Genomic DNA, 26,989 nt, shown 5'->3' with positions numbered 1-26,989 from the left:
TATCTTATTTTGGCATAAAGTTATATAGGCCTACATATCTTAGTATTTTCGTAAATGCTTCTTCTCGTTTCTCACTCAAAGAATGAGTAGCAAAACGACGTTTAAGATAACAAAAGTGTATCTTGGATGCCTCAAAGAAACTCCATTGTGCACACAACTAGTCCCTCATCAGAGTTTAACAAAAAATAAATCCCAACACACATTTTTGAGTTTTTTTTACTCTCTTGTGAAATTAATCTTATGTGTTTAATTAAACTCTCTTGTGAAACATACCTTCTTATGAATTAACGGAGGTGCTCTGTGCAAATTTTTTTTTTTTTACTAAAAAAAAAATTAATAAGAAGCTTTGGAGTGCACTAGAAAAACAAAAGAAAGTAAAGTACCCCCGCCCTTATTTTTCTAGATTGCATTCTTCTCAGTAAATGAAAAAGAATGTTTGTCTCTTGGCTCCAAATTTCCAAGAAGCGACATACCTCTTCTTTTCACCTGTTCTTTATTGATCTTATAAGTCAATCTAGGCGACTCTATTTGACTAGGTCAGGTTTCCATGGCTCCATGCTGAGAACAACTTGGAAAATCTATTGGTCATCCTAATATTCTTCCGGGGTGGGTAAGCCGATCTCATGCTTCCAAAAACGTGATTTTTTTGCTTTCCGTAAGTTTCTTTGTTTCTGAGTTCTGTTGCTGTTCTTTAGGGCCTTTAGTCTTCTCAATGACCCCCCCCCCCATCCTCCATTTCGGGCATACTCCATAGTGTACTAATGTTAAATTTTTTTAGTTCTTAACTTGTTTTCTGCATTGAGAAATTTTCGTTTTCCCAAGAACCCAAATTCAGGACAAATTTGGGCCCGTATGTTGAAATCGTTTATATGCATTTTTTTTTTCAGAATAACCCATACTTTGTGTTTATCTTTTGTTTTGAACCAAAAGAAATTTAAAATGTCACCTGAAGCGTGTGTTTATACTTGGCGGGTGTCAACACAAGTTTTGATACAAAAAATATATAATTTTAGATGGAGTATATGGACTTGGATGAGTTTCTGTATGAAACTGGTATGCCGACCCCTGGGGAAGACTCTGTGGAAGTCAAATTACCTGAACGAATCCAACTGAGTCCACCAAACAGCCCACCCTCCGTCAATAACGACCCAGTTTTGGCAAATATACCAGAGTTACCAACTATCTCTGAACCGGTCCATGACCGTCAGTATTGTTCTTTTTACATTTAGACGAGGGTCAGAAGAAAGTGTTTAATGTGATTGTAGGATGCTCAAACTGTTGAAAAAAAATATCATTTTTCAAGAGAGGAAAAAGACGGATATCGGTAGCAGAGATGCCGGATGGAGCGCATTAGCGCTCCATACGTTTTTATGAGGTTTTTATCCGTTTTTATGAGGTGGTTGCGCATTGAATTTTTCAAATTAGCACATTTTGTGGGGGGGCGGGGTCGTTCAATCGGGGCATTTTCACTAGATAAATAGCGCTTTCGGCGCATTTTCAGTTTTATGGCAGCGCAAGTTTAAACCAGATAGTTGTAAACACTGATCGGTAGTTTGTTCTCTTAGTCATTGCCAGGCCTTTTGAAGGTAATTTTCAAATTCTGACACAAAAAAATAAAAGAAATAATTAAAAAATTGAAGGTGAATCAAACAAAAAGTAAAATAAAAATGAGAACACAAAGTCAGTGAGTTTTATTAGTATTTGAGAAATCTGAAAAAGGAACCGGCCTGTGTCTCTTTTGGAATCTTAAGAAATACTTTATTACTATAATTTCAAATAAATTTCATTAAGTACCTATTTTTGGTTCTAAAAAAGCTAAAAATGAAAGAAAAATAAATCTCGGTCAATAATCATTTGTATTTCTATTTACCATTTGCTTTTAGCATCAAATTTGGTAAAAAAAAAAAAATAATAATAATCTGAAGCTAAAGTTTGTTATAAGTGATAAAAGTGAATATTTCAAATTCATTATCCGGGTGAAAGGAATTAAAAAGAAAATAACCTTCCCTTTTAGGTTGACGATGAAATCAAATTATTATATGCAGGCATATATGCAGGTTTTTTTTCTGGGAGGGGGAGGGGCAAATAAAATATACAGCATATATCATTTAACATAGTAAAATCTACATGGAATTCGCTGACCGTCTAAGAAATACTAATTCTTTTTATTTGTCTATGGGGCCTGGATAAAAACGTTATATTAATAGGGTCCAAATGAGGACGTAACTGTATTAGAAAAGCTGGGGCAAATTAATTGTTTTTGTTAATGGCAAGTTCTCAACTTTTAGACGAAAGAAGCACAAAAATGGTGTGTTTTTAAGTCACAAAAATGGTGTATTTTGTAATAGATGATGATCTGCTTGTCTTTTGCAAGAAAAAGACACTTCGGAATCACCTGAAACACATTTAAATGTCTAGTGCTATTACTAGGCACCTACGCTGTAATATGTTTGGGTATGGGAGGGGACCTTCATTTTCAAAAATCTCTAAAATAAGCAAATCGCATGGAAAATAATAATAAAAGACAAGAACCGGGATTAAACACACAAAGGCTGGACAAAAGGTTAAGCCGTCATGGTAGGTCAAAGTGGTTAAAATAAATCAAGCTAATAAAAGTGAAGCTCAATATATAGCTGAAGAAACTCCACTCATTTTAAAAGATTGATTGGTAAGCAACACCAGGCTATTAAGATAATTATAGATTGTTTGTTTTTTAGTCACGAAAATCGAAAGCTGTACAATATATGGAAAATATAAGGAATATTGCGAGGAAATGTCCAAGGGTTGACCATTCCGAAGTGTGATTTTTGAGACAAAACATTCGGATTTTTATTCATTTTTAACTTAAAAGATCTGTGGACATTCTGAAGAGAGATCTCTCCCGTATGAAAAGGGTAACCCTTGTGTGGCGTTATAGCCGTTTGATTAAGTTTAAGTTATGTACTCCATGTCTAACATATTACAGGTTGAGTCTCCAGAAGAGATATCATTGGGAAGTACCAGGAAGGCTAGTCCGCAACCTAAGTCAACTGTAAGAAGGCCAAGAAAAATGGCTACCTCAATTCGTATTGTTGATAGTCCTGAGCCCTATGGTAAGGACTTTTTTTTTGATTTTAGAGACATCTTTTTTTGATGCCTTTATGATTAAAGAATAAAATGCTGCATGACATTTTTTTCTAATCGTCAAGGTTTTTCATTGGTCTTTAAATTTATGCATTTCCCATGCACTATCTATATTCATGACCAATATAAAAGTTTTAAAATTGCTTTTCTTATTTATTCTGGAAGGTTAGCATTTAGTTGTGTTGCACAAAAACAAAACGTTCTGATGAGATTATGTTAAAATAATAACTTTAAATAATATCTAATGTTTATAGTTATAATAGTAAACAAAAGTAATAGTTAACGTTTACGTATAGACTCATTTCAATCGGCTCCATCCGAATTATTCCGTTATGGTGGCGCTTTTTGCAACTCTATCATTTTCTATGGGTTCCAATTGGTGTGGTTTATTGGTCAAAAGTAAAATATAGGGAGAATCAAAGACAACCAATGGAATTCATTCTTGTTTAGCATGTAGGCTTGACAAGTACGGTATAAGGAGATTTTATTGCGATATATTGAGCCGACGGTTTTCTGCTAATATTTCGAAGTGAGATTGAAAAAAGAAAGAAATAAGGGCTAAGGATTTTCTGGCGCCCGGTATTTTTTTCATGTTTAGCTGTAAACCTTAAAATAATAAAATGGCTACGATACATCATAGACAAAACTTCGTTCTTTTTTATTCTGAAGCCTAGATACATACTCAGCAGGATCGGTGGAATTTTCGGGAGGGGGTATATCTGTTGCCTCAAAAGAGTTCTATATTCTAGACATTTTCAGTTCGTCCCATCGGTTTCCGAGTCGACCTCAGGGGAAGGAGTTGTCTATTCTTGCTATATGCAGGCAGTCTTTCCGAAGTATCTAGAACTGTTATTAAATAACTAGTCGAACACACGATAAGAGAAAAAAAAGTATATAACTTTGTGGTCATAACACACACAAATAAAGCTGTTTTTAGGTTACGTTTCAATTATTAATATATGTTGGAGATATATCAGTTGAAGGTCGATTCTTCATAATGTATCATGATTTTGACAGTGACCTTCAAAAACAAACGGGAAATGATCAGATTTAATTTTAAATTTTCTTTGTATAAAAAAAAATAAAAATTATGCTGGGGAATTATCTTGTACTTATAAAAGTTTCTACAAAATGTGTTATGTAATAATTATTGTGCTCTTCTCAAAAATGCTGAATAATTGAAAGTTGGCTAGACATTTATGGAAAATCTTGGCAATAGTAAAAAAATAAATAAAAATAAATCGGCAATTCATTTTTCTTAAGTTATTGTTATCATAATATCAGTCATGTCTTCGATACTATTATTATTTCGGGTATTCTAACCGACGAACAATTCTCTGGCTAAAATTTTCTTTTAGAAAAACTATTCTTATAACATAAACATGAATTCAATATAAAGCTAAAAGTTAATTTCGGAGACCACACTGCCTTTCCATGACGATAAATAAAAGTTCAAATAGGGATAAAATCCTTTTAATAGACAGTGATGATAGAAATTCACAAAAATACCAGATATTTCGGTCACATATACAGTGACCGTCATCAATAGTAAAACTTTTACTACTGATGACGGTCACTGTATATGTGACCGAAATATCTAGTATTTTTGTGAATTTCTATCATCACTGTCTATTTAAAGGATTTTATCCCTATTTGAACTTTTATTTATAGCTAAAAGTTTTGGACTAGTGCTCACATTTCCAAACTGTTGATATAATATTTTTCAGAAAGTTACCTGTAAAAAAAAAAAACAAGAAATTATTTTACACAGGTCAAGGGATGGAGCAGTTTGAAATTTTCACAAATCGGTGGTGAGAATAAGGGTCTGAGGAGCAATGTTCAAGTCAAGAATTTGGAGTTTTGTTGTGTGTTATTTGCTATTTGTCAATTACAACTCAAGCTAAATCAAGCTTAATATTACGGAAAATGTTATTAGTCAACGACTCTGAGTTAGCTGTAACCCGAGCACAAATATTCACCACATTTTCTTAAACAAACATCACATTCAGAAATTCACGAATTTTAGGATTGTATTTACTCTATGAAGGTCCAGATTAAAGTTAGTAATCATGGACAAAGGTTTATTATCCTAATCAAGGTCATCGAACTGCTTTTTTAATAGTCCCGGGAATTCATCAGTAGAACCTGAGGGTGAGCGATAAATTACAATCACCTAAAGTTTCAGTCCCGAAATAGTTCTAATACCACACTTTCAAATATAATTTTCTTATTAACACTCTTTATATTCCTCCCTTTGATATCTCCCATTCCAAATGTAAATACTCGTTAGGAATACTACATTCCTACCATTTCTAATAGAATGGTACCATGTTCCCTTTTCCCCTATTTTGAACATGAATTCTATACTCTCCTTTATCCACTAAACTTGTCGTTTGATCCCTCAACTAGGTTTCTGTCAGGGCAATCAGACTTAATGTCAAGAATTTCTTTAAATACAATTAAATAGAGTTCCTTTAATTTAAATACATTTAAACAGAATTTCTTTGAATAATCCAAGGAAATGTCATATCCTTGACAATTCCATGATAACACATCCACTACATCCCTACAGCATGCTATTAATTTTCAATAGCGCATATATTGTGTAGTTTAGGGGTATACATAATGTACTTTAGAGGGTGTCTCTTAAGAATACAAATCCTGATGTCTGTGTAAAATATCACAGCTTGTATTTTCTGAAAATTTAGCGATCTCAATATTTCAGCAACAACCAAAATAAAAACCATTCAAAAGGGGGATTATCTTAGCCAAGGCCGGATCCTGGATTTTTGTTCGGGAGGGGGGGGGGGTACAAGAAACTTCACAAAGCCTATCAAAACTTGTTTGCGAGCCAGACTTTTCCCCCCTCGGATACGGCCTTGACCTTAGATGTTATCTTAGGTTGATTCTGAAATTTTTTATAACGTCTTAAGATTCTTCTCCTACCCACTTCTCCTACCTTAACAGTTTTGTGAGGATCATCTTAAGGAAAAGAAAACCTCTTTGAGTGGTTGTATCACAATAGACAGGCTGCTTCACTTGACTTATTTATCAATCATTATTTACATACGGATGAGGAATATGAATTAAATTTATTTTAGATATAAACTCATCTGTTAGATCAACTATAAGGCCATAGGTCCTTCCTGTCTTCCTTCTCCCCCCTCCCCTCCCCACTGAAAAATAAATTCCGCAAATGGTTTTTTTATCTACATTGTTTACTGGTTTTACATTAATAGTAAATTCACAGTCGATCACTCAAACGTAAGTGATGGAAGCGATAAAGCCGTTGATTTGCTTACTGAGCAGAAATTTAACTCTGATAGATTATATATATATATATATACCTGGTTGTCGTTAGAGGCACATTTTTATTCGTACCTTTTTTTTGAATTACTGTTGTTGAAATGCAAGAGTTGGACTAATTAAGTTTTTTTATGTAGTGTTTAACAATTTAACAGTTACACTATCTTGATTTTTATGTTCCCAGTGCTCTTAACTAGTATAGTTTACAATATCATGTCTTTTGTAGTGCAGTATGCATCATTCAATCACTTTATCTTTTAGAAATCATTGATAATTTGAAAATTGAGAATGATGAACCCTTGGAAGATCCAAATTTTGTTCATTCATCCAATGATTTGGACGCTCCTAAAAGCAGTTCACACAGCTTGTTCCAGCTTCTGGTCGGTTCTTTTACATTAAAGGAAGAAGGTATGCTCTCAAAGAGAAAGAGTGCAAAAGCCTATTTTTTTATATTTTGTACTTGGGTCATTTTTTTTATAAAATGAATCATAAACTGTCAGTTTTACACTCTTTGTCTCAGTCCATATGAAACCTGTCATGATTCTTCATTTCAGTGTTGGTAGCAGCTTCTTTTTTTTGGACGAGGGAGGATATTAAGTTTAAACTGTGTTGCCACTACAATTAAAACATCCTCTCATGCAATTTAAATTAATTAAAATATCGTAATCGTATCCAGGTTGTCAAAGAGTATAGATAGAATTTTTTGAGAATGTTATTAAGTTTATTTTTCAGGCTAAAATGAGGTGTAAAACTAAATTAAAAAATGATATTTGTGTAAAGATTTTCAAAATTGTATGCTGTTACAAAATTTTTGAGTTTTTCTCCTACATATATAAAGAAATCTAAACTTTGTATTCTTATATGACAAAACAGAAAATAAATAAAATATTATTTTCTTTTCCATTAAAAATATTTAATAATTAAAAAACAAACCTAAATTAAATTTAAAAAATTTTATATTAAATAAGTTTTTCAAATAAATTTAAATAAACCAATTAATTAAAAAATTAGAAGAAATAAATTAAAATTATATTACAACTGTAAAACTATCACAAATCACCATCAATAAATAAATAAAATTCGAAACAAACAGACTTTTTTATGAATAAATGAGTAAAATTCAGAACAAGCTGAAATTAACATGAGTAGGGCTGACAATTCCCATGCCTTCTCAAAACCAGAACATAATTTTTACTTTACTGAAAAAAAGTTGAATATGTATTGACAGTCTAATATATGTACATATAGTAGTATTTATTCCTTAAAGTCTTAATAATTTTTGATGTATTAAGTAAAAAAATGAAAACAGACAACTTAATATTGGGAGGGTCCTTGTCTAAAAATTGAAATGTGAGTGTAAATGCAAAAAAATTAGATTCCTTTTAAAAATTAGTCATTTCAGGATTTTGATACAACATACCTGTTTAGGCATGTAAACTTTTTGTGTGCCAAAATTAGTTGTTATTTTTCTGCTTCTGATTTTTATTATAGTATTAAGAATCAAATAGATTTAAAACTAAAGAAAAGACATTTTTTTATATCCTAAATAAACTTACATAGCATTCGAACCAACTTATCATTCAACTTACATTTTTGCATCTTGAGATTAAAATAATTTGCATGCTGACAATAGTAGGCTATGCGTAATGCATGTACCAATCAATTGCAATATGAAATTATTGCAAGATCTGTTGTTAGAAAAGAAGGAAAAACAATATTATCTGTAAATTGTTCCCTAGAGTCTTTTTTAGACTTAGAGAAAATGAGCTGGGGAGGGCAGGAGAGGTCTCAAGTATTTTGTAGTCTTTTCTCTTTTCCTTTGTTTTACCTAGATTTACCATCAAAATTTATGGCAGCTATTTCTAGTCTACTGATAAATCCTCAATGCTGTTGTATTTTCCAAAATTTGTAATTTACCATAAAAGCCCAAATAATGTGTACAAGGCAATGTTCATGCCAAGGCTTCTCCTTTGAGAGAAGGAACATAGGGATCATTGTATAGTTTACTATACGTTTTATCGTGCCATGTGTTCTGTAATGCTTTTTTGTGTCATATTACCTATATTTTAGAAATCGCAGATCCTTTGCAACTTAAGAATGACGATCTCATGAAACTTACAAATTTTTCTCAATCATCCTATGGTTTGGACACCCCTAAGAGTATCTCCTCCAGCTCTTCTCCGGTTCTTGTTGGCTCTTTCACATTAAATGAAGAAGGTATGCTTTCAAACAGGAAGAATGCAAAATTCTTTCCATTCTTTTGTTTATTTTGCATTAGGTTACTTTGTCAAATAAAGCATAAAATGGTATTTTGACACACTTGATTTCAGTCTCTATGAATGTTGACGCAATTTTAATTTTTGGAATGTGTAAAGACAATGCTCGGAGTCTCTAGATCTGCCCAGAAGATTTAACTAAAGAAACCATTGCAAAATTCGGCATTTAAAAAAAGCAAGAAAAATTAACCCTGGGTGCAAAATGTTTGCTAGAGTCTATTCTAGACTAAGAGAAAATAAATTTCGATAGGGAGGGGGTATCAGAAATTTCCTTAGGCTTTTCTTTTCTTTTTTTTCTGACTGGAATCACGATAAAAATAATTACATTGAAAAATGTTCCTGGATCTTGTTTGAAAGCTCTAACTTTCAGAGTGCATTATTCAGAGAAAAATAATAAGAAAATATATTGTCGTAGTTGGCAATGTTCAGACATTTGGAGGTAAAGAAATCATTTAGATTTTATAAATCATTTTTCATTTATTTTTCCCTGAGCTCGTGTTCCCTGATGATACATCCTCCTTTCTCTAATTAAAGACTTCAGCCTCTCTGCTCTCCAAAACAAAGTTATGCCATTTCTTGCGAAGCTAGGCCTATTACTCTTTGTTGCTCATTTAAGATGTTTTAATTACCGTTGCCTGTCATAGTATGTAAATTAGCATCGATTTACTATAGTTCAAGGATCTTCTTAAACACGATTTTCTTACCCTAATTATACACAAGAGTTAGATTTTGAAACTTGGGACATGACTAGTTTTAATGTAAGTTGAATACCAAATCTTGAACCAGGTCCAAATATAGCATGTGGATTAAGTGCAAATCAAGTACCGGCTGACTCGGTGACAAAAGAGATTTTATCTGATTTTGTGCTAAAAATAGTTAGTGCTTACAGGATGCAAATCTTTTTTACATATTCCTAACAAATTTCCTTTTGTCCTTGCTCCTTGCCAATTTTTTAAAAGAAAATTAGCTAGATAGTATTTTGTTAATTAGCTGATTTGGACACTATATGACAATTACCTTAGGCTAGTGAGACTGATGGCTTTCATGATTCACACCCATCCTGTACCTTTTTCAAGAAAGTGTTAATATCTGCTTGAAACTTATGTGGGAAATACTCAGAACCAATGGATGTTTTTTCTGAGTCTTACACCACCCCTAAACACTGCCCACCTTCTGATTGCTCTTAATTCATTAATGATGGTAATTTTGGTCAATTATCTGGTGTGCCTCAAATTTTTTAAAGTCAGTGAGTTTCTGAACTCGAAAAAGTTGAACCCTGCTTGCACCTAGACTGTAAAGACAAGAGGTCTCAGCACTCTTAGGCCAAGTTATTTAGCAGTTCAACAAACATGCTCCTTGGCTATTTGTGTATATTCAAGTGATCAAATCTATAATTTGAGGCATAGATTTGGACTTTGGTACTCCTTCCTCCTAAAAAAAAACTATTTGTAGAAAGGTGCATACACTACACCTCTTCTTTGAAGAAGAAACTGGTAAAGATTTTTCAATTCTTAAAATCAGAGATGTCACTAGCCAAAATGTATATTTCTGGGGAGGGGGAGCAGTGGTAGATTTTACTGGCCAGCTAGTCATTTTCAAAGACTAATTTAGGTGATAGTGCTATTACAATTACTTCATCTTTTCACCGACTGAGACTGATTTCCTTCCATTGATTTGGGCGTATTTATTTGGGCATATGGGATTTGGTTGAAGAAGAATAAGAATGTATTTATTGTCACAGAGCGGGACTCATTGAACCTTTGATACCTCCCTGTTGCCATATATATATATATATATATATATATATATATATATATATATATATATATATATATATATATATATATATATATATATATATATATATATATATATATATATATATATATATATATATATATATATATATATATATATATATATATATATATATATATATATATTACAGAGTTCTCATTTTTCCTGTACTTTTTTCCCCAGAGTTGAGAGTTTCTTAACTGACCAGAAAACTAATAAAATTAATTTTATTGACAAAATTGATTTTATTAATACTATTCATTTATTTATGTTATATTAACTTAATCTTATAGACGTTGATTTATCTATGTCATCATACTGTAGCAGTAGCTTTGATCCTCGGTACACAAAATTCTCTGATGATGATTTGAAACCTCAACCCCTAACGAAGAAGTCGAAGAAGCAGGTACGTGCTCCCAAAGACGTACTTACATGCCATTTTTTACATGATTAAGCTACAATTTTTGGATAATTATGTTAGATACTTCACGAGATATGTTTTGTGTGTAACTAAAAATTGCCTGTTCTTATACAAAAATTAACTTCCTAGTCGTTAATTACTGACCATAAAATTTTATTTCGGAAATTTTGTAATTATTGACTTCGGTGAGGAACTGGACTTTGTCCAAAAAAAATCAGCCATCGTTGCTGATCCTGTTTATGGTCGTCTTTTTTTTTTAATCAGCTAATTTGGCTGATTTCATGTCTCAATATATTTAAAATATTCTTTAAATTTGCACGTAATTCAGCTGAAAGTTAAATAGCTAAAATACTAAACACTAAAAAAAAAAAAATCTTCCTAAATAAAGGAGGCATTATAAATTACTGTATATTTTTCTATAAATACTCTAGGCAGGATCGTATCCAGGGTTTTGTTCCGGAGGGGGGGGGGTACAAAAGATTTTTTTCGGGAAGAGGGGCAAAAAACTTAAAAAAAACATCAAAAATTTGTTTATTATCATTTTTGTTACGTTTTTACGAGTCAGACAAACATTTCGGGGAGAGGGTTCAAAAACCCTTATCCCCACCCCGGATACAGCCTTGGCCATTGGTTGAAAAATTTAATAAAAGTGCAATGAAATGGTTAATTTTGTATATGTAACAAATTGTAGGAAATGATTATTTCAGATCAAAAATATATTCCAAAGTGAGCCAAAACTCTCAAATACTCTTGTAAAAATATCATCGTAATTAAAGAGGGCTATGTACGTAGGGATTTATGTTGCAATGGGAAAGGGATAAGGAGACAGGATTTTTATAAAACGTAAAGAAAGTGGCAAATTTTTTGGAAATGTGAAATTATAAAAATGATTTTCTCGCTCCGAAGATATAATTTAAAATCCTTTTTCACTTTGTTTTCTAAACATTAAGATACTCTGTTAAATCTATGATGTCTTTTAAAGAGAGGTATATACGCATTATTTGATGGTCTTGTAGCGGGGAGGATAAGAAATCAGTAATTGAAAGAGCGCTTAAAATCGATAACTTTTTGGAAATGTGAAAATATAAAAATGATTTTCTCGCTCCGAAGATATAATTTAAAATCCTTTTTCACTTTGTTTTCTAAACATTAAGATAATCTGTTAAATCTATGATGGCTTTTAAAGAGAGTTATATAAGCATTAATTGATGGTATTGTAGCGGGGAGGATAAGAAAACAGTAATTGAAAGAGCGCTTAAAATCGATAACTTTTTGGAAATGTGAAATTATAAAAATGATTTTCTCGCTCCGAAGATATAATTTAAAATCCTTTTTCACTTTGTTTTCTAAACATTAAGATACTCTGTTAAATCTATGATGGCTTTTAAAGAGAGGTATATACGCAGTAATTGATGGTAGGGTAGCGGGGAGGATAAGAAAACAGAAATTGAAAGAGCGCTTAAAATCGATAATTTTTTGGAAATGTAAGAAACTATAAAAAATGATATTTTCATATCAAGATATAATCTAGGCCGAGCTTTAGAGTATCTCTAAAAACTCCAGATCGAGCTTCTAGATTGAACATTGATTAAAGAAAACAAATTCAATCATTTTTCAACAGGTGATTGGTAAACATAATTCTAAAAAATCAGCTGTGCATATTCAGTGTAATTCACCTCCTTAGCTACTTATAAGGAGTGAATCAATTTAAAAAGTTAACAGTTCATTTTTACGACGTATGCGATGTTGGCAGTGTGTTTTATACGTATAGATGCTTGTAGGAACAGGTAATATATATATATATATATATATATATATATATATATATATATATATATATATATATATATATATATATATATATATATATATATATATATATATATATATATATATATATAAATATATATATATATATATATATATATATATATATATATATATATATATATATATATATATATATATATATATATATATATATATATATATATATATATATATATATATATATATATATATATATATATATATATATATATATATATATATATATATATATATATATATATATCCCTTTTTTTATCTTTTTTTTCAAGTAATAAGTGATATAGCTTATCAGAACAAGAACAGTTGGAAGATTCAACTAGGGACAGCATTTAATTGAACAGTTTAATTAAAAGTTAAGGTTAAAACAGCAATTTATCAGAATAAGATTCGTTGTTGCGAATAATCACTTAATTGCCCACCTTTCTAGCAATTTCGGCAAGCAAAATAAAATTTAAATGCTCCCTCTTTTATAATATTTCTGTAGGTAAGAAAAACTATCCTTTATATTTTTCTCTAGGAATACCTTTGCTTGCAATATTTGTCTTTTTCCAGTGTTAAGCCTAAGTAAAAAGCCCAAGATATTGTTCATTCGTAAGATATAAAGAAAATTTTTTTTCTAAATTATGTAAAATATTTACTAAAAAATTTTACTAAAGAAGTAAAATTTTAAAGTAAAAAGTGAAATATTTTTCTTTTCTCAGTGTTGAGCTCAATTCAAAAACCTGAGATATTGTTCACCTAGTAAAAAAAAAGTAAAAAATTCTTCTAAAAAATGTAAAAAATTACTAAAAAAAATGAAATTTTAAAGTAAAAAAAGTGAACTATTTGTCTTTTTCTAGTGTTGAGCTCAAGTTGACAACCCAAGATATCTCTCACCTCGTAGGAAAAAAGTAAAATTTTTTCTAGTATATGCCCTTAATTAATCAACCTTCCAGAGGTCTGCCCCTGAGATGAAAGTTGTTGTACTTACGCGAAACAATCTTAAAAAGATCGACTTTACATGTTGCATTGGGCCTAGGTCTCTGATGTCAGAGGACCTTTTTCTGTTATGTTAAGCAAAGAGAAATTTAAACTACGGAATTTATTGTATGTAATTTAAGACTAAATGTGCTTTAAGGAAAGGAGAGCAAAAATTACCTTGTGTTTTGCTAACAATGCCCTTCATAACCCTCGAACAACTTTCCTTCTCCCTGGTCAGTATTCACCCCTTCGACCCCGCCTCCCGCGTTCTGTGTCAACAAAAATTCCCCTTCTTGCCCCAATAAGAGTTTGCACTGAAATATGTAGAAGAACTTTTATCCCTTACATTTTTTAAATTTTCAATCAGTGGCTCTCCGCTGCCTCCCCCCCCCCTTCACTCACTCTTTACCTCATTGTTATTAATTTTAATGCCCATTTTGCAAATTTGGAAGTTTTATATTTATGTTTGTTAGTCACCAACTAACTTATGTTTTTGTTTTAATTTTACTTTATCCTCTTGTTAATTTTACAAGTTTTCGTTTTTTTTGGCATTTTTGCTGACTTGAAATTGGCCTTCTAATTTTACTAGTTTATTTTGTTTTTGTTTTTAACATTTTTACGTATTCAACATTGACCCTTTTATAATTTTCTGTTGTTTTTTTATTGTTTGTTTTTGATGTTCTCTTTTCACTTTATTTGACGCTAAAGTGCGAATTCGGCCCTTTTGGGCTTGTGATAGCCGTTTTTCAGCAATAAATCTTATCTATATGGAATTACAGGGGAAATAATAAAACTAATTAGGCAAAATTTCTACGCTTCTCATATTATATTTATTTATTAAAATTTTCGCTTTTTAGACTTTTGAATAAAACGTCATTTTTTTCAAAATAATTTTAACACAAGTTTTTTGTGATTTATGCGAAGATATACAAGTAGATATATTTGGCGGCCGTTGTACGTCTGCCAAAACAACAGAATGGAGTAATTATATGAACATGATAGCAAATCATGGAGGAAATAGTACAAAATTTTTAATTCAAAATTAATTCAAGCTCTGGATATGTATGATTACCTTGGGGTCCTTCACAGTGGACCGCGTCTTTGAAACCCTTGCGTAAATACGTTCTGAGACCGTATTGGCTATGCATGGCGTTAAGAAAAAAAAAATATGGAACCAAACGAGGGTGATTTTCAGCCAGTGGTTTCACCCTCCTTTGGTCTCTTAATTATTATTCTTCATTTCTATTGCTTGGTTTCTATTTATTATATTTTTCTTCGTTTTGTCGAACGTTTTTTGTTTAGGCTAGAATAATGTGACCAATCTTTTTTAATTTGGCTATTTTAATTATTAATTTAAGTTCAGACTATATAATTAATTTGGCAATGCACAGCGTTCGGAAGAAAAAAAGAAAAAAAATTAATCAAGAAAACCAAACGAGAATGATTTTCAGCCAGTGGTTTCACCCTCCTTTGGTTTCTTAATTATTATTCTTCATTTCTATTTCTTGGTTTCTATTTTATTATATTTTCTTCGTTTTGTCGAACGTTTTTTTGTTTCGGCTAGAATAATTTGACCAATTTTTTAATTTGGCTATTTTAATTATTAATTTAAGATCAGACTATATAATTAATTTGGCTATGCACAGCTTTCGTAAAAAAAAAAAAAAAAAAATAATTAAGGAACCAAACGAGAATGATTTTCAGCCAGTGGTTTCACCTTCCTTTGGTTTCTTAATTATTATTCTACATTTCTAGTTCTTGGTTTCGATTTTATTGTATATTTCTTCGTTTTGTCGAACGTTTTTTGTTTGGGCTAGAATAATTTGACCAAATAGTTATATTATTGAAAATATCGTGTTTTACAATCAATTTGTCGAATTGTAGTATGTACCAGATGAAATGAAAGATGATAGATATTGGGCTCGTCGTCGTAAGAACAATATGGCTGTCAAACGATGCCGTGACGCAAGACGCATGAAAGAAAACCAAGTGGCAATCAGAGCGACAATCCTTGGAAAAGAGGTAGTTTTATATTCTTTTAACTTAATCCTTGCCAAATTTCAGGATACCAGCAAAAAGTACGTGTAATTTATAAGAGTGGAAACTGATGCTAGCGCTGTCATTAAAGATAATCTCCAGCGCCATCTAGTATTTGGTGTAATCAGTATTGTTTATTTTCAAGCTTTGCCAATGTGTTTTTTTTTTCAGAAACTGAGATCAGACACTTGTTACTATACTGACTTTCCCAATTATACTAATTACTGTAATTTTGCCTTAACATTACGCGGAGAGAAAAATGGTAAGAAATGTCAAATATTAGATGGTGTTGGTATTTTTTTTTCTTGAGACCAGTGCCAGTTTCCACTCTTGAAAATTAGCCATATTCTGTGGATGATAGATCAATATCTCAGAAACGAGGCCCCTGTATAAGAACACCTTAATTTTATTATTAGGCCATGTTAGAGAGAAAGATGTTGCATGAATTGTTGGTGGCACACAATCCCCTTCCTCAAGTGATACTGGAGACTTCAAAATACGTAAAAACGTTCCTCTTAAAATTTTGAAGCGCAAAAGACATAAATAAAACGCTTTATCCCCTGGGCCCATCTTGACCTATTAACACCGGAAAAGCTCGATTTTCTAAAAAATTTTTTTTTTTTTTTGAAACTTGAAAAGATTTTTTAGTAGCACCATATTTTTACCAGTCTTAACACATCCAACTGCGAAAATAATTAGTCTAATTTGACAACGCCTTTCAGTGAATTATAATCACTGCGAAGCTATTATATTTCGCAATATTTGTCAAAGGATTATAGTTCCTGACCTATGATAAAACCTTTGCTTAATCTACTAACCTAGTTTCTGGACATTTTTTTATATTTTGTAAAAGTGGTATGAATTTGAAATTTTTTTCACTGATAATATTGGAGGTTAGCCATCAAGCAGTGTGATTTTAAATAAATAGGACATCTGATATTTAGAGGTATTTACGCTACAATTGAGGTGGGGAAAGAAAAGTAATCAGAGGGGGGGGTGGAGAGTTGGGAGCAAGAGCTGTGGTACCCGCTGGGCTCGCCCCTTAAATTGCGGGGACAAGGTAGACAGCCTTCAACGCTTCACTTACTTTTCTCGCAAGGTAACCACCAGAAAAATATTGAATATATAGTTCAACCCTTAAATATCTGCCTAGAATTCGATATTATTAATTATCAAAGAAATTGGTGAATGTATTTTGGACTTAATCCAGATGAAACTGTAATGTAATGAAAACTGTGCTGGTATTGAACCCAGTTTTAAACTTTGTATCTAGATGCATGACAAAGGGTATTAAGACTGATATGTTCGTTAACAAAGGAATAGAGTTTTTTGATCGTGCCAGTATTATAGAAGCCAAAAAACTGCTGTGGACTTACTATGAGGTTGAACTCGGATATGAAGAACGATTACGCGAATGCAAAAAAGACTGTGATAACTTGACGGATATCGCAAAAGCCATATGGCGCTGTGCTAAGGACGGTAAAGAGCTTCCGATTTTCGTTATTCTCGAACCGGAGTCTGTTCCCACGTGTGGTGACGAAATTGCAGTCTGTATTACTACCAAAGTGAACGAAATGACGAGAAAAATGGACAGTGACCTGCAACAGTTTTCCCGCAAGTTAGATACTCTGAACAATGGTTTGAAAATTATTGCTGATTCCAAGAATCAGCCTACAGCCTCCTCTTCAGTATCTAAAACGCCAAATGTGGAAAAACAGCTGTTCTCGGTTGTCGTGAAGAATAAGACTCGTGAGTTAGACGATCCAGGAAAGCGTAAGGACCTTATAACAAGATTGGCAATGGGTGATACAACATTAGCGGATGTAATGCTCAGGTAGAGAAATAAGGAATGGCAACCGTCAGTCTTTTCGAAGTAGGCCACTGAAAAAGTCTCGGCTGCCCTCAAAATTATCCATAAAATTGACAATCGACTTGTTAATTCCCAGTTCATCGGCATAGTGAAACGTCTCCCCAGCAACGTGACGGAGGACCTTCTGAAAAATCTGTCAAATGACTCTGAAAAAGCAATCAAGTGTGGCAATTCGCAAGCGTTTAAAATGTATTACCCCTCTAAAAGTGCTTTGTCTGCTGCCTTAACGAACCCGATTAAAATTGGTTTCGAACTATTCCGTCTAGAAGAATTCTGCTTTTTGCCTCGAAGGTGTTATCGGTGCCACCGTGTGGGGCAAATTGCGGCAGACTGTATGGAAACTGTAACTTGTAGCCGATGCGGAGAAACTGGCTACACAAGCTCCTCTGAAAACTCTTGTCAAAATCCTACTCGGTACCTGAACTGCAATTCGACTAGGCACAAATATTATCATCATGCCTGTCCTGATAACAGAAATAAGTTGAAAGATGGATCACTTTCCCAAAATTTGTAGTATTTTGTCTTGGAATATAAATGGGACAGCACTTGATAAAACAGTTCTGCCTGATACTATGAGCCTAACAAATGAAGTAATTTGTATACAAGAGCACCTGCTTTCCGAGGACAATACTAACCTGCTCAAGTTCTCAAGTTCACTCCAGTGTTTTATTCGACCAGCTGAACGTGTGAAATCCAGCGGTCGGCCATCTGGTGGTTTAGCCACTTTGGTGAGAATGTCTCTTCAGTCTGAACTTTTAGCATCAAGTAAAGACTTCATCCCTGTTAAAGTTCGCGATACTGTGATAATAAACATCTATATTCCAACTAATTATAGATCTAGCCTCTCGGACAGCAAGTTTACGGGTGCATTTACCCAGCTAAGCCGTTTCGTGAAGGCTCAAATCCCTGGGAATACAAAAGTTATATAAATAGGGGAGTTCAACTGTGGTCTACTTAATACCGAATCTGAAAAGACTTAAATCGTTATAGGTTCCCTTCCTGATCAGTTAAATGTCGTTGATAAGGCAGAAGCTTATACATTTATCAGTGCTGCCAACACTGTCTCAAATATCGACCATGTGTTAACAAACTTCCCGGTGAGAGACGAAGTCGAAGTTGCAGCTGATGGTTCATACTCTGACCATTTGCCTTTGTCATTGTCAATAACACTGGACCTTCCAAAGTTGTCGGGTCCGTGCAAATCCCAATGGAGAGTATACAGTGACTGGAAACAAGTGTCGAATGATCTCTTTGCGGCTACTTCTGGGGATATCCTGAGTAAAATAAAAGTTCGCTTCCATATGCTGCAGAGAGATGCAAACTCGTATTGCAGTGAAAGTGAAATACGTCTGCAGATAAACATGTACTGTGCAGAAATATCGCATGCTCTGAGTATTGCGGAGAGTGTAGCAGTTCCTGTGAAGCGTATCCGTAATAGATCACAGGTAAAAGGGTTGTCTAGAAATCTGGAACTAGCGGCGGCTTGTGCGTCGGCGAAGCTATGGCTGAAAGTTTGGCATGATAGCGGGAAGCCACGAAGTGGAATAGTGAACGAGATTCGAATCCATACTAAACAAAAGTTCAATAAAGCGTTAGATGCCCACCGTGCAACCCTCAAAGAAAATTTTGTGCAAAAGCTCAGTAAGAATCCGAACCTTATTTGGTCGCTTCGGTCTAAGCCTGAAGAAGCTAAGCCTACGTCTAATATTTCTGCTAATCAGCTGAGTGCTTACTCCGAGTCCGAGTTCAAAGCGCCTGATCCAGTTCTGCAGTCTAATTACGAGTATTAGCTGGCTTCTATGCTTACCGACACCTTCGGCGATTTCTCAGCGTCACCGGTCACAATTTGCCAGGCCGTTAAAAAGCTGAAAAAGGTATACTCAAAAGGCTGCTATAGTATTTGTGCTCTACATATTTCTTTAGGAGTTTATGTTCTTTACCATCACATTGCCCATCTGTTTCAGATGATTTTGACACAAGGGATAGTCCCGAGTTGCTTTAGTCTGGGTATGGTTATACCGATATTAAAGAGGGGGAAGCCAGCCAAACAGCCTTCTTCGTATCGGCCAGTAACGATATCTTCAGTATTTTGTAAACTATTCGAGAGTTTTTTGTTTGATGAGATTTATGATTAGTGCGACATCCCTCCACATCAGTTTGGTTTTCGAAAAGGCCTCGGGTGCACCCATGTACTTTATCTTCTTGCTAACATATTACTTGATGCTCATCTCTCGCGAGAAACTTTGATCTTAGGTCAGTATGATGTCAAGAGAGCTTTTGACTCTGGGATTCATGCCCAGATTTTGGTTGAGCTGTGTAAGCGAGGCGTGCGTTCTTCTATTGTAAGGTTACTACGTGATATGTATGGGAACCTCAAGCTTCGTGTTCGTTTGCAAGATGGTGAGCTTAGTGGGGAGATATCCGTACATAAGGGAATTAAGCAAGGGGCTATAACGTCTCCTACTTTGTATAATAACAGTGTTAATGATGCACAACAGGTTATCTCCCCGAGTTATATTTGCAAGCATATTGACTTGTCACTTCTGGGTTTTGCAGATGATCTTTTAAATCTGTCTCGGTTGCTTTCTTCTTTAGAAAATAATTTCTCGCGTCTTGAATAAAGTTATGCTGATATTGGTTTGCAGTTTAATGTAGAAAAGTCTGCTGTTTTGTTTTTTAATTGCCCTGAAGATAATGCTACAGTCAGACTTGGTGGAATTACCGTAACACCGTCTAGTCACATTACGTACCTTGGCCTCCCGATTGGTCGTAATCTTCGATAGACCCAGTCTTTGCTTATTGAACACCTTTCTAAAAAAGTGCGCATTGCCTATGCGGGTGTTGTCACTAGCCGTCGCAATTCAAGCCGTAAATATTTGGCTTGTCTTTATAATGCAGTAGCTTTGCTTCTTGTCTTGTACCTGTCTCCTTTTTGGAAGCTCCTGAGTGCATGAAACAAGAAAGACATTAGGTCGGTATTTTTCAAGTATGCCCAATATCTTCTTCAAGTGCCGCCTTTTGTTAGAAACCGCCATATTGTTGCGAAATATGGAATTGTTGAGCCTCTGAGTGCCGTGGAGGATGTAATTCAGAATTACGTGAAAAAACTAGAGCTTCTGGATCACGAATGGGCCCACCTTCTCAAATAGTTGTGTTATTATGTAGTTCTTTCTGTTTGTATTTGTTTTTCTTGCCAGTTTTTGCTTTTTCTTTCTTTTCTAGTTTGTGCTCTGTCTTTTTCTGTTGATTGTAAGACAGGCTATTAATAAAATTCTTTCATTTATTGCTTGCACTTGCGGCGAGAATAAGGCGTTTCCACCTTGCCCGGCATCAAGGATCTTCAAGACCTGTTTGGATCATGTAGTGCGGTCTGCTGCCAGCTGCTTTGCAAGTGGGAGCCATTGGGTTGTCCGTGTGTGACCAAACTTCCTGAGCTCTTCAATAGGTTTAAGATCTGATTTAACCAAGTTCCACCAACACTAGTAATGTGTTTATGACACCTACACTATCTAAAAAAAAACTTTCTTAATCTGTTTGGTGCTATGTGTTTTTAGCGCTTTTTTTGCTGGTATTTTATTTCACTCACATATTATTTAGTTTATGGCCCGCTACTATTAAAAACTGCATAACTGCTTGTGAAGTTCTTTCCATTTAAATTGAATTCCCAATTTCTCATACTAATTAAGATATATGTGGTTGTGTAAATTTCCACTCAGCCTATCCAAATAATTGTATCTAATTTTGTTGGCACTTTGAGTATTTAAAATCTGTAAGGATATAAAAGTTGCTTTTATTCCAAAAAGTTTTAGGGTGTATGGAATATTTGTGCTTTTTTTTTTAACTGTAACCGTAATTTTCAAATATTTCGGATTGAAGTTTCCTAAGTAAATTTTAGGCGTGACACTATTCGGAATTGATTGTACTGAGGAATTCCCACCTTGAAATACACGAACAATTGGCTCAACATTCTCAAAAAGCAGTCACTATTCCCAATAAAATATTTTATATAAATTTTAGGTATTCAGTTTTAATAGATTAAACTGTTTAACTAAATTAATTTACTTCAATAATTAGAATTCAACTAAAATGAACGAAGCTAATAACTAGATAAAATTTGGTTGAATAAAAAATAAAACTACAAACCTCCCTAATCTTTTCAACTGTTTGGAGGCACATACCCTCCTTCAATGCGGGACGGGCATAGCTTTGCAAAGTCAAATAGTGTTCTCTATAAAATGAGACCTGTTAGGTATACACCCTATTGTAGCACAGGGTGTATACCTGACACCCTGGCAGGGTGCATACCTGACACTCTGTAGCACAGGGTATAGGTATACACCCAGTTTTAGCACAGTCGATTGATGATCTCCGTGGCGATACGGCCCCTAGGGATCGATCCTTGCTGTAGCAAGGCTGAGTGACCGACTTGCTTATTGTTAATTGCTCCCGGATTTTTTTTTTTTTTTGTGCTTTTGATCGAGGTAAACGCCGCTTTAGTTGGCAATGATGAGCTGGGAGTAGATATTGAAAACGTGGGTTAGGGCGCAGATTATTCCCAAAATTAGTGCAGAGTAACACGTCGGGCTGCCAAGGTTTTTAGGTGGAATTCCTTGAGGAAGAGAATGTAAGGCCCTTTGCCCCAGCCGTAAATAATTCTCAGGGCTCTCTTCTGGATAATTTCTAGCCTATCAAAGTGATCCCAATTAAGGCTAAAATGCCATACCGGGCAAGCATACTCAAGCGACGGATGGACAGATAAGAGATATGCAAAGGCGGACGATATATGCTTTTGGGCACGAAAATCTGGTAAATAGCTTAAGGAAAGAACACTAGCCAGTTTAATAATAGAAAAAAGGTCAGCCTCCCGTTTCAGTTTGCTTGTCCATTGCTAATCAATGTGAGCCCTAAGAGTTTAGTTCTTGTTGCGATTATTTCATTAGGTATTGAAGTTGTAAACATTGGCTTTGATTTAAGAAAAATAAGGGCCATATTGTTAGGCTTATGGGAATTCACTCTAATTTTTGACTGGGCTGCTTCACTTGCAACGTCTTTAAGAATTTCCATTGCACTGCTCTCAATATTTCTTCTGTACATTTTGAGTAATGACATGTCATCCACAGACTTCCATGAATCGGCTGATTCATAAGCAAGAATGTTAATCATTACTAAAAATAGTAAAGGACCTTAAAGTTTACCCTGCAGAACTCTGCTAGAAATAGAGAGGGGCAACTAAAACATTATGACTAACAAGATCAAAAGCCTTTTAGAGGTCGATTAAAAAGAGATTGAGCAAGGTATCTTGCTCGTCAAGTAGTTTATATACAGTATCGAGGAGACTGATCAGGTAATGTGTCGTTGATAAATCTTTCATCCGATTTGTTGTTCATCTCTGAGTTCAAGGATCGTCTCTTTAAGCCAGTCTGCTACTAAGCTCTCATAAAGTTTAGAGAATATTGGTGTTAAGGTAATTGGTCGGACTGCATAAAAATCCAAACTAACACATTTCTTCTGTATGGATGTAACGTATTCTTTTTCCAACACTTGGGGAACAAACCACTTCTAGATATTGTGCAAAAAATATTTGATAAAAGGTTTTGATAGTTTATCAGGAAATGCTTTTACTAAATCGATTAGAATATCAAGGGGGCATAATGAAGTTTTCTTTAGTTTACGTATTTTTGCCTCAACATCAACAGGGATATCCTGGATATCCCTGTTGATGTTTATATGATGTTTTGATAGTTTATCAGGAAATGCTTTTACTAAATCAATCAGAATATCAAAAGGGCATAATGAAGTTTTCTTTAGTTTATGTATTTTTGCCTCAACATCCACAGGGATATTACTGGGATATCCTGGTCTGGTACCAGGGGGCAGGGAATATTACTTGAGAGAGGAGGGAGGGTTTGTACAGTAGCGGCAAAGTGTTTGTTTAGTGAATTAGTTGTAGTTTCAAGGGGGGGGGACGTCAAGATTAAAGTCAAGATTTTTTGCTGTTTTATCACTGATTTTCTTGACTGTATTATACCACTGCTTCGGTCCTGCTTTAAAGAGTGCACTTACTCTGTTACGGTAATACTGGGCTGAAGCTTTCCGAATCTACTTCTTTAGAGATTTTCTCAGTAGGTTAGCTTCTTCAGTTTTTCCTTGGCGAAACAGTATTAGTTTTTGTCGAATTAAACATTTTAATGTATCATTTATATATGGCTTATCATACTTAATCATACTTAAAAGGATCTCGAATCTTCCTTAAATTCTACCTTTATCTTGTTATTCTATCTTTTTTGTCTAAATTCATATATATTTTTGTATATTTATATATTTTGATTTTTTACATTATACATTTTTATATATTTTGTATTTTCGATATAGTATAATTCACACATATTCTCTAGATCCTATTGTATAATGGTAAAAAGTAGATGAAATAGCTTTGAGATCTACAAGAAAAGGATTATCTTTTCTCTGAAGCAAACATCTTTTTTTTCGCCTCTGGAAAATGGAATAAATAATTACTGATTCGCTTTTCTTGGAAAAGTTCGGCTTTCTTATTTGATTCGTCGGCAGCGAACACATCTTCCTATTGCTCTTCTCCCTTGTCACGTGCCCACCTCCATGTTGTCAAAATAACCATAAAATCACAAAAGAGTTTGAAATCACCATATATAGAAATTTGAATTTGACCGAAATAAATTCATGGAATTGTGTCTATCATAATCCCTAGAATAGGATACGGGAGTATGATCTAAGAATTACATAAGAAATCGCGTTCTATTTAAATAACCTTGTAGTGAATGTATTAATATTTAATTATCCTTATTATATAACTCAGTTCTCCCTTACAAGTAGGTGTTGAATTTGAATAAATGTGTTTTGTTCACCAAAATAGCATAAACTTGTCCTAGTTAAGTTGAAAAAAATAAAGTCGACACAAAATTTATGTAGTAAATTGAAGTATACTGCGGCAAATGAAACAAGTCCTAAAAAGTAGGCTTGATGTATAGGGTGAGTAATGGAACCAAATTTTGACAATTTACTCAAATTTAAAAAATTACTCCTTTACTTAAATGGATCTTGAATCTTCCTTAAATTCTACCTTTATCTTGTTGCTCTATCTTTTTTTGTCTAAATTCATATATATTTTTTTACATTTAGATATTTTGACTTTTTGCATTATATATTTATAAATAGTTTATATTTTCGACACAATATAATTTACACATATTCTCTAGATCCTATTGTATAATGGTAAAAAGTAGATGAAATAGCATTGAGATCTACAAAAATGGATTATATTTTCTCTGAAGCAAATTTTTTTTTTGGAAAAATCTTCCTATGAAAATTGCACTTGCAGACAAAAAAAAGTGTTTAAAACGATGAGTAAAAATCTGGCAGCCTCCCAAAAACTGTTTTCAGACAAAATATGCTTCTTTTTCCGTATATATTCCATATAGGTCTTAATTTATAGAGGATTTTGTTTGAAATCGCAAAGCTTTACCCGTCCCCCAATTGAGGGGCTTATATTCATGCGCTTCTAAACGGTTGAAAAATTTGGAAGTTTATTTTTATTTATTTTGTACCTGAAAATTCTCTCGCATTTATTCTCTAGACCTGAATGTGTATTTTTTCCCTTCTATATTTTTTACCATCGACTCCTCATTGATGGTAAAGAGTTGCCATGCGAAAATTTTATGAAAAAGACTACAGTGATTCGTAAGTCAGTCTTGTAGATTTTAAGTTATTAAACATGGTATGGTTAGGGTATTTTTTTTTTTTTGAAGAATGAATGTATCTTTGTCTGTATATCTTTGAATAAATCTGAATGAATCTTTTGTCTTAGATATGTTTTATTATCAACTCCTGATTGAGGGCAAAAAGTTAACATTTGGAAACCTTGATTATTTAATTAATGATAATTAACTGTAAATGATTAATTTTTTAATAGACTAATAATTAATTGATCTAATAATTGTATATTATTAGATGTGAAAGCTTTATTGAAAGGCTATTGTTGCTAGCATTCTAGCATCCTTACGTTCAGATAGCTGTACAGGCGTTTAAATTTTTATTATTATTGTTTCTATATTTCTATATATTTGTTGGTTCTTATCTATTTATATTGATTCAAATCTGTTGGTTATAAATGTAGTGTAACTGTTTCTGTCTTTTTGTATACGGCAAAAATGCTTTAAGTACAACTGTTATTATTTTGACCATCTTATATGAAAGCTTCAACTATTTTACCTTAAACTTTCTACGTATGACATTAACTCCTAGATCCCTCCCCCCTAGATTTGAAAAAAATATTATTTTTTTTTGTATTTTAATTCAAAAAAGCCTCTTTTTTGGTCTTTTCACTTACAACTTGAAGAAAAAACAACAAATTCACTCCCACCCCACCTTCATAGCTAATGTAAGCTAACTAAAGTAAACGAGGTTAATTATTTTAAACTTTCTAAGTTATACTGAACTATGAAAGTTGAAAATATCGCATATTGTATAGATGTCGAATATTATGAAGCTTACTCAACAGTTATTTTACATTCTAATTTAAATTCAAAAATAACCACCTTCAGGAATGACTGAATAGTTGCAATTTTCTGTAAACATATACACGTATTCCCATAGATATAGGTATGTAGATATCGTATGTCTATGAATTGTTCTGAAGATTGACCCAATATTCGTATTATATTCCAATTTAAATTTAAAAACAAAATACTTAAATTCACAAACAGCCACTTTTAGGTATGATTGAATAGTTGTAAATTCCTGAAAAAATCACAAACACTCCCATACCCCCCCTCTCCCTTCCCTATATAATCCAAAAGAAATTTTGAATAAGAAGGGAAATATAAGCTTTGAAATTAGAGACTTTCTAAAGTATGAATCTTGATTTTTAAAAAGGATATATTTTTTTCTATCTAGCCAACGGGTTGTGAATGCATTGGTGTACATGGGTTTAATATACGTATAGGGGGTGAAGAAGTTACATCGGGGGATCCGCCTCTATATATAACTACTAAGAATAGGAATTATTTTGACTAGGGAGTAACCTAATTGGTGAAGGTTTAAAATATTATACTTTAAATTAACCTTATATTGAATATTCGTTAAATTAGATTAGTATTAATCAAATTAACATTGTTTTGTTTTTCGATTTGTCTCCTGTCAATAATGTTTTGCGTTACACTGTATGCCGAATTAGTCCCATGTTGTCTTAGTACTGCTCTGTTGTCCAGTGCTTGTACTATTTTAGTTTTCACATTAATTATTTTGTTGTTTAATTGGAAACTAAATTTTGGATTATAATGATTATATTCAAAATAAACAATGAAAAAAAATGTATGTTTTTGCAATAAATAATAT

At 33.2% G+C, this 26,989-nt stretch overlaps 1 protein-coding gene across 1 annotated transcript in view; it reads left to right on the top strand.

The window, feature by feature from the left end:
- LOC148939029 (thyrotroph embryonic factor-like) overlaps nt 1-26,989 on the top strand; it is a 67,858-nt gene that overhangs the window by 34,984 nt on the left and 5,885 nt on the right. Inside the window, exons 4-8 of the mRNA XM_089107287.1 lie at nt 1,014-1,207; nt 2,208; nt 2,966-3,092; nt 10,796-10,926; nt 15,598-15,735. Coding sequence (XP_088963413.1) covers nt 1,014-1,207; nt 2,208; nt 2,966-3,092; nt 10,796-10,926; nt 15,598-15,735 — 591 coding nt within the window. The remainder of the gene's footprint in view (nt 1-1,013; nt 1,208-2,207; nt 2,209-2,965; nt 3,093-10,795; nt 10,927-15,597; nt 15,736-26,989) is intronic.

The sequence above is a fragment of the Artemia sp. Qi Xiang Cuo genome, unplaced genomic scaffold, assembly GCF_049724085.1.
Source record: "Artemia sp. Qi Xiang Cuo unplaced genomic scaffold, ASM4972408v1 HiC_scaffold_22, whole genome shotgun sequence".
NCBI classification, from domain to species: domain Eukaryota; kingdom Metazoa; phylum Arthropoda; class Branchiopoda; order Anostraca; family Artemiidae; genus Artemia; species Artemia sp. Qi Xiang Cuo.
Note: the sequence above shows the minus strand (reverse complement) of the source record. Positions and strands in the feature narration are given on the sequence as shown.